The sequence below is a fragment of the Limanda limanda genome, chromosome 2 (genome assembly GCF_963576545.1).
Source record: "Limanda limanda chromosome 2, fLimLim1.1, whole genome shotgun sequence".
In the NCBI taxonomy this organism is placed as follows: domain Eukaryota; kingdom Metazoa; phylum Chordata; class Actinopteri; order Pleuronectiformes; family Pleuronectidae; genus Limanda; species Limanda limanda.
This window is the reverse complement of record NC_083637.1, coordinates 23,467,107-23,476,446: the sequence shown is the minus strand read 5'-3', so window position 1 is coordinate 23,476,446 and position 9,340 is coordinate 23,467,107. Positions and strand designations below refer to the sequence as shown.

Below are 9,340 nucleotides of genomic sequence, written 5' to 3'. Positions count from 1 at the left end.
TACCTTGGTAAGAATAAGGTGTTATCTCTGCACCACTGAGTTAAAATATCTTGATTTGCAATTGTAAAGCTCACAGCATTGCCGTTTACATGTGAAAGCCTCCCATAGGCCTAGGAGCAGGGGGGTCACCTGCCAACATTCTCGGGCTTGTAAAACTAGCAGAAACTGGAACCCTGCGGCAACTCCCGGCAGTTCCTGGCAGTTTACTGTGTCGTGCCTGCAGATTCCTGTGAACAGCCGTTAACTTCAAATTCCACTGAAATTTGCAACGACACTAATTGACACATATTCTTCTTTTCATTCAGTTATATGTATGGAGCCTTCCTCCACCACCAGATCTGGGCCCTCTACCCAATCTGTCCAGTTCAGGTGTGGAAATTGCCCAACAGGCATGGACTGCATCAGTAATAATGTGGTCGCCCGCTGCGCTGACCCCTGTGAGCGCTACACTGAGCTGCACCATGACTGGCGGTCGACAAATAACACAATGAATTGGAACGCAAGCTGTGACAGAGATATTAACTGGCAAGGCTGGTATCGTCTGTTCCTGAATCAAACCAGTGCCCACATTCCCGAGTGGTGTGTTCAGAGTAACAGATGTGGAACACACGCTCCCCTATGGATAACAGAGCCTCATCCCACACAGCCAGGAGTGATTGTAAATCGGACTGTATGTAATCACTGGAGGTCCAACTGCTGCCGTTTTGGATCACACACCATCAATGTCAAACTCTGCAATGGAAACTACTACGTCTACAAACTGGTGAAGCCGAGCACATGCCAACTTGCCTACTGTGCAGGTAATGAAACTTTACTCTCTAACAACAAATTACATTTTCCCATTTAAGCCATCCATTGTAAGCGCTAAAGAGAATATATTGTGCTTTTGTTGAAATATCCAAATGACAATTTATGAACAAAAACTTATTGTTGCACACTGATGTTTTTCATTGTCAACAGAGGTGGACAAAACAGACGTTGCAGTTCCTTTGACCACTCCTGGTCCAGGACAGCAAGGCACCTCTCAAACAGCAGCAGTGCACCACACCACAGTTTCACCAACCACACCTGATCCAGGATCTCAGACCTTCACCTATGCAACGCTCACATCTGGCACCCCTGGAACAACAGCGGAGGACAACAGCACAGGAGTCGTGGGACAGGTCCGCCTGGCCAATTAAGGAAACAGCTCCTGCTCTGGCAGAGTAGAGATCTTCCTCCTTGGACAGTGGGGGACGGTGTGTGATGACAACTGGGACCTGGTTGATGCTCAGGTGGTGTGCAGACAGCTGGGTTGTGGCAGGGTCCTGTCATCACCACAAAGTGCACGGTTTGGACAGGGCAGGGGGCCCATCTGGTTGGACGATGTTGTATGCTCTGGCAGCGAATCAAAGCTGACCCAGTGCCGGCACCGAGGGATTGGATCTCACGACTGTAGTCACAGTGAGGATGCTGGTGTCGTCTGTGAAGGTAAATGCTTATTTGTAGATATAAAGCCAATGAAGTATCCCTGTCAGAAAACATAGGATACAATTATAGAACAGAAATATGGAATATGTGCTTCACGCTGATATCACTGGAGTTTTTAAAGAAATCCTATTGAAGTCTCTCTTTCATCTGTGTCTCTAATCAACAGTATTTTGTTGCATGTGTTTCTCGTAGCTGCTTCACCAGTGAGGCTGGTCAACTCTCAGTAAATGTTTCTGTCAAGAAAGTAAAATAGAGTTTTGTGCCTCAGGATAACATCATCAATTATATCTTTAACTTGAGTGACACTCAGGTAAAAAACAAACTTTACTCACGATTAAAGTCAATCCCACACATTTTTGTCTAATTCTAATGGTCGAAATATGAAAGAAAAAAAGGAAGAGGTCTGATAACCTAAATTATTTATCTGTCGTACAAAACACAGTTACAGAAAGTGGAAAAAGATCCTGAATGCAACCCTTAATCTGCATCCACACCAAAATGTACATGGTTCTTCCAGGCTTCCACCAATTGAAGTTGAAATCAGTTCAGGATTTTTTTGCATAATCCTGCTGACGAATACACCAACAAACTAGAACATCACTTAGTGGCGCACGTACCACTACCAAGGACCGGTAGTCCCCTTAAATTAATTGGGGCTGCATCAAATTTCACACATTCATAGATATCAGTTCCCTTAATGTGCCAGATTGTATTTCATCAAGGTCAATGAATTGTTTCCTGGGTAAATGGTCAAAATGTTGACAAACGCCCTATTTTGCAAAGTTAAAGAAAGTGAAAAAAATAAACTGGATGTGACCCCTGTTTTGAATCTGCTCCAAAATAGAAACGTTTCTTCACAGACCCATATCACACTCTTCCACCACGTTTTGTGGAAATCAGTTTGGTTGTTTTTGATTAATTTTGCTTACAAACAAACATATAAACAGGTGTGAAAACATAACCCTCTGGTCAGAGGTAATAAAAACGATCTTTTCCTCATTAATATTGATGGAGGTGCAGGCTGTTATTGTCTTGTGGGTTCACATAGATTTTTCTTTCAGTTCAACCAGGACCAAACTCCACAGTTTCACCAACCACACCTGATCCAGGATCTCAGACCTTCACCTCTGCTTCACTTACATTTGGCACCCCTGGAACAACAGCAGCAGTGCACCAGACCACATATTTAGAGGCCATACATTATTCCCCCCATGCAACGCTCACATCTGGCACCCCTGGAACAACAGCAGTGGACAACAGCACAGGAGTCGAGGGACAGGTCCGCCTGGCCAATGAAGGAAACAGCTCCTGCTCTGGCAGAGTAGAGATCTTCCTCCATGGACAGTGGGGGACGGTGTGTGATGACAACTGGGACCTGGTTGATGCTCAGGTGGTTTGCAGACAGCTGGGTTGTGGCAGGGTTCTGTCAGCACCACAAAGTGCACGGTTTGGACAGGGCAGTGGACCTATCTGGTTGGACGAAGTTGTTTGCTCCGGCAGCGAATCAAAGCTGACCGAGTGCCGGCACCGAGGGATTGGATTTCACAACTGTCAACACAGTGAGGATGCTGGTGTCGTCTGTGAAGGTAAATGCTTATTTGTAGATTTTAAGCCAATGAAGTATCACTGTCAGACAACATAGGATACAATTATAGAACAGAAATATGGAATATGTGCTTCACGCTGATATCACTGGAGATTTTAAAGAAATCCTATTGAAGTCTCTCTTTCATCTGTGTCTCTAATCAACAGTATTTTGTGGCATGTGTTTTTTTCGTAGCTGCTTCACCAGTGAGGCTGGTCAACTCTCAGTAAATGTTTATGTCAAGAAAGTAAAATAGAGTTTTGTGCCTCAGGATAACATCATCAATTATATCTTTAACTTGAGTGACACTCAGGTGAAAACAAATTCTACTCACGATTAAAGTCAATCCCACACATTTTTGTCTAATTCTAATGGTTGAAATATGAAAGAAAAAAAGGAAGAGGTCTGATAACCTAAATTATTTATCTGTCGTACAAAACACAGTTACAGAAAGTGGAAAAAGATCCTGAATCCAACCCTTAATCTGCATCCACACCAAAATGTACATGGTTCTTCCAGGCCAACGCCCCAGCTCTCCACCAAGTTAGGTTGAAATCAGTTCAGTATTTTTTTGCATAATCCTGCTGACGAATACACCAACAAACTAGAACATCACTAAGTGGCGCACGTACCACCACCAAGGACCGGTAGTCCCCTTAAATTAATTGGGGCTGCATCAAATTTCACACATTCATAGATATCAGTTCCCTTAATGTGCCAGATTGTATTTCATCAAGGTCAATGAATTGTTTCCTGGGTAAATGGTCAAAATGTTGACAAACGCCCTATTTCGCTAAGTTAAAGAAAGTGAAAAAAATAAACTTGAGGTGACCCCGTTCTGAATCTGCTCCAAAATACAAACGTTTCTTCACAGACCCATATCACACTCTTCCACCACGTTTTGTGGAAATCAGTTTGGTAGTTTTTGAGTAATTTTGCTTACAAACAAACATATAAACAGGTGTGAAAACATAACCCTCTGGTCAGAGATAATAAAAACGATGTTTTCCTCATTAATATCGACGGACGTGCAGGCTGTTATTGTCTTGTGGGTTCACATAGATTTTTCTTTCAGTTCAACCAGGACCAAACTCAACAGTTTCACCAACCACACCTGATCCAGGATCTCAGACCTTCACCTATGCAACGCTCACATCTAGCACCCCTGGAACAACAGCAGTGGACAACAGCACAGGAGTCGAGGGACAGGTCCGCCTGGCCAATGAAGGAAACAGCTCCTGCTCTGGCAGAGTAGAGATCTTCCTCCGTGGACAGTGGGGGACGGTGTGTGATAGCAACTGGGACCTGGTTGATGCTCATGTGGTGTGCAGACAGCTGGGTTGTGGCAGGGTCCTGTCAGCACCACGTCAAGCACGGTTTGGACAGGGCAGTGGACCCATCTGGTTGGACGATGTTGTTTGCTCCGGCAGCGAATCACAGCTGACCGAGTGCCGGCACCGAGGGATTGGAACTCACAACTGTGGTCACAGTGAGGATGCTGGTGTCGTCTGTGAAGGTAAATGCTTATTTGAAGATTTAAAGCCAATGAAGTCTCCCTGCCAGACAACATAGGATACCATTATAGAACTGGAATATGCAGACATCAAGGGTTCGGGGTCCACAACTGTAGACATTATGAAGATGCAAGTGTAATTTGTGAATGTAGGTTTACTTCTTTTATTTTAAATGTTTTCATATAATAATGCTTATTACACGCAGTGACATTTTTTTTCAAATGTGTTTATTGGATTTTTTGTTTGTTTTTCCTTTCAAGGAATAGCAAGTTACAAATACAGTAAACATAAGAAACAAGCAACCAAACAAAAGAATACAAATAAAAAATATAATAAAAATAAAATAAATTATATAAAATGACACGCAAAACTAGATGGCACGCTCATTGGTACATTGGCAAGGGGTATTTAGACAGTGGGTTGCCCAGTGGTTGTACAGGGGTAATGACTATATGGCCCTAAGAAATTGAGGGCCCTTTACAAAGTCCAAGAAGGAAGTCCACATCTCTTCAAACTGTGCATATTTTCCTTTCAGTGATTATGTTATTTTTTCCATGGCTATAACTTGTACAATGTCCAGTAGCCAGCCTTTGGTGGTCGGCCTCTGTATAGATTTCCAACATTTTGCAATAGTTCGTCTGGCTTGTAGTAGGCATAGGGTAACCATCTTTCTGTTAGCTCTGCAGAGATTAATGTCCTTTGGTATGAGTCCCAAAACGCACATTCTTGGGCACATAGGAAGAGTCACCTCTGATGTATTTGAGAGTGTCTCAACAACCTCACTCCAAAACTCTTGTACTTTTGAACAGGACCATTAACAATGGAAAAGCGTCCCTTTATGTGTTTCACATTTAATACATACATAAGGAATATTATCATTGAAATGATTCAACAGCTCTGGAGTGATATACAGCCTCATGGACCATTTATACTGTAACAGTCTGAAACCCGAATTAGAGGTTTGTGTTTGTGATTGGGTACAAATATTTTGCCATTCCGACCCTGTTATCTCCTCCCCTGTTATCTCCTCCCCTATGTCTGCGCACCAAGCATGACAAAATCTTATAAAAGATGGAAAGAAGACTTCTCTGGTGAGGGCTTACCATTATTTTTTCTACTGCTGAGAGGTCAGGTATTGAGAGCTTTTTTTGGGTCTTATAGATGAAGTCTCTGATTTGTAGGTATTTGAAGAAATGATTAGCTGGTATGTCAAATTGTTTTTTGATATCTTCAAATGGCATGAGAACATCCTCCTGAAAGAGAGCTGCTATTTGGCCAATACCTTTGTCTGCCCATAGTTTAAATCCTTTGTCTTTTGCCCCTGGATTAAAGTTGTTGTTTCCCCAAATGGGTGTGAACTGTGATAGCTTAAGGGGAACCTTTAGGTAGCTATGAACATGCCAAACACGAATGGAGTTGGAAACAAATGGGTCACCTGTGAATTTCTTTAGTTTATCCGGTTTATCTGAGTATAGATACATATGAAGAGGTATGTTGGCTGAAGTTTCTCTTTCCATGGTCACCCATGATAGGGATGGACTGGATCTGAACCAGAAGGAGGTTGTCCAAAGCTGGCATGCCCAGTAGTACCATTTGAGGTTGGGTAGTTTCAACCCTCCCCTGTCATATGGCAGATAAAGTAGGGAGAGGCGTAATCTAAGGAGATTTGGAATAGAGCTCGTTAGCTGAATCAGGAATAAAACTATGTCGTCTGCGAATAGTCCTATTTTATCCTCCACATTCCCTATTCTGATACCTGTTATACTGCTGTTTTGCCTAATTGCCATTGCAAGTGGCTCGATTGATAAAGCAAACAGAAGGGGCGAAAGGGGGCACCCCTGTCTGGTCCCTTGTTGGAGTTTGAAGGGTTGGGAGGTTACAAAGTTTGTCATGACTGATGCGCTAGGGGAGTGATATAACATTTTCACGCACTTACAGATTTATTCACCAACCCCAAACCTTCTATAATATTTAGTAGTCTTAAAATATTATGAAAACCTTGACGACCCTTTATGAAACCATTGTGGTCAGAGGTGATCAGAGACGGAAGGTGGTTTTAAAGACGTCTCGCAAACACCTTTGCTATAATCTTAGCATCTGAGTTTATTAGTGAAATAGGACGATATGACCCACATTTTCTGGGGGGTATATCTGGCTTTAAAATCAATGTTATTAAGGCATTGGATAGGGAGGGTGGTAAATGTTCGGCTTCAATTGATTCGACTAACCTATCAAAGAGTGGTGGCACAAGCATCTCCTTAAAGCATTTGTAGATGTCAATGGGTAGTCCAGACGGACCTGATGCTTTCCCACCGTTCATATGGGACAGCGCTTCAAACAGTTCCTCCTTTGTAATGGGAGAGTCTAGCTCCTCTTTTACCATTTCCTCTAAGGTTGGAAAGGAGAGCTGGTCCAAAAAGGGGTGTAGGTCATTAGTATCCAGGGACTCTGTTAAAAAGGTTCGTATAATATTTTTGAAAAGCTCTGTTAATTTCTGTTGGATTAGTAGTTGTCCCGCTTTCAGTTTCAATCTCAGTTATAGCCCTTTCATTTTGCAGTGTTTTAATCCGCCATGCTAGTAATTTACCCGCTGATTCTCCCTGATCGTAGTAAGTCTGCTTTCACCGAGTGATACTGTTTAAGGCCTTACTTATTGTAACATCATCATATTTAGCCCTTAATTCTGAGAGCCTCTATACATTCTCCGGTGTGTTATTCACTTTGAGCTCCCTTTCTAGGTCTTTTATATCTCGCTCAAGTTCAGTGACATGTTAATTGAAGTTCTTGTCTTCGTCTCATCTGGTATTTACCATCTCATCTTCTTTTGTCCACACTTTTATTTACTGACTTTTTAAAACTTTTTCTTTAGTCCAAAGCCCTCCACTCCAGTCTCCTCAGCTCATCTGTGGACGTGATGAAATCCAAATAGGGCTAAATATGGCTGCCATAACAGCCATGGGTTTGAACCCACTCTCCGGAAACCTGGCAGTTCGCAACTGCTCCTGGGTCAGAATGCATAATGATGTAGTTTGGTACGAGGTGGACGCTCAGGCAGGTGCATGTGGAAACACACTGAGGGTAAATACTTTGTTCATTTTCAAGTTATGTCCATTTATTTATTTTTGCAATAATTAAGACTAAGCTATTGGTTCCCAAATGTACTCCTCTGCAGGGAGCTCAGATTAGCAGGAACTGGGAGAGACAATATCTTAAACCCAGATCTTCTTCCTGTATGACAAAAGGGCTTCAAGTGACCAATAATTGAACCACTCTCTGTCTTTCAGACCAACCGTACACACGCCATCTACTCCAACAGCTTATATCTCTACCAAGGAAATGTGTCCTTCTCTCGTCCTGTGAGTCTTCCCTTCTCCTGTGCGTATCCCCTCGACACAGACATCAGCATGAATGTGGCAGTCAGACCATTGTTGCTGTAAGTATCTTTTTATTGAATACGACAATCACTCACTTTTTACAGTTGTAAAATAGTCCAGACGAACCTTGTGAAAATTTGTCTAGTCCATGCTACTTTTAACCAATCATGTCAGCGTAAGTATGCTCTGCTGTTTGCCACAGTGGCTTTATACCTCCAGTACACATCAATGTCCCCTGTGTAGGATTTTTGCTCATCATAATAACAAGGCTTATATTTTTGACAGGTCTGCAGTTGGCCTCTCAGGCTTAGGTAGCAAAGCTCGTGCTTCCATGTTTCTGTTCCGCACCTCCAGCTTCACTCAGCTTTATCCATCTGGTTTGATCACGCTCCCTGTGGGCTCACCTCTGCATGTGGGCGTCTCTGTATTAGTCAGAGACCCAAGCTTTGTAGTTGTCCTGGAGAACTGCTACGCCTCTGACTCATCAAACCCCAATGATACCGCACAATACATTTTCATCCAGAACAAGTAAGTGTCCCTCTACATCATTATGCTTTGTGGTTTATAATGGAAATTGGGGGGGAAGACTGTGTATAATGTGATGTATAATGGCCCTCATGATATGCTCCATCCTCACTGCCAGGTGCCCCACTGACCGACAGCAAGTGGCAGTGATCGAGAGCGGCTCATCCCGACAGGCTCGTTTCTCCGTCCTGTTTCTCCTGATCGACGGTGAATACAGTGACAGTTACCTCCACTGCAGCCTCAGCCTGTGTGACCAGAGGAGCTACAGCTGTGCCCCAGTATGTCACATGTTTCACATTATCAATAGCATTATCGATCAATAGTCGCTCAGCTTTACACTGGTTTTGATTGGATCTGTTGTTCCCCCTTCTTTTCATAGACTTGCAGAAGAAGGACATCTCGCTCTGTTTCCAGCTCTGCTCCTCTGAAGGCCCTCACCATTGGACCAATCACTTGTGAGTATGATTAACTATGTGCTCTCAGGATTGATGTGTCAACACAATGATCAATACAAAATGAATCACCATGTTTTTCCTCTTTCTTCTTTATCTTCAGGGTCCAAGTCACCTGAGTAAGCTGGTAACATATAATACATCCATACAATGAGTTTGTAATAACATAAACTCATTTCATAGTGTGATCTTATTTTGTGTTCGAATTTCTTTATTCATGAATTGATAATAAAAAAACACGTTACATTGCATAATTGAATTGTAACACACACTGGTTTTCCTGATTTGTATTAGCTGTGTAATGAGGTGTGTAATGATTGAAGAAAATAAAAATCAATGCATGGTACCTTTCTTCTTCTGTGTTTATTTTCATATATAGTTTAAATAAATGGAAATTCATATCCACTCATCAAGCAGATT

General features: G+C 42.5%; 1 protein-coding gene across 1 annotated transcript; it reads left to right on the top strand.

Annotated features, from left to right (window-relative positions):
• The first annotated feature begins 391 nt into the window (after positions 1-391).
• On the top strand, positions 392-9,083 carry LOC133018928 (pancreatic secretory granule membrane major glycoprotein GP2-like). The gene is given in 10 exon segments (XM_061085270.1): positions 392-579; positions 688-800; positions 961-1,470; positions 4,254-4,571; positions 7,499-7,647; positions 7,854-8,002; positions 8,229-8,471; positions 8,587-8,746; positions 8,848-8,923; positions 9,024-9,083. Coding segments are annotated over 10 exon segments (1,926 nt in total). The 3' UTR covers positions 9,044-9,083.
• Positions 9,084-9,340: the final 257 nt, after the last annotated feature.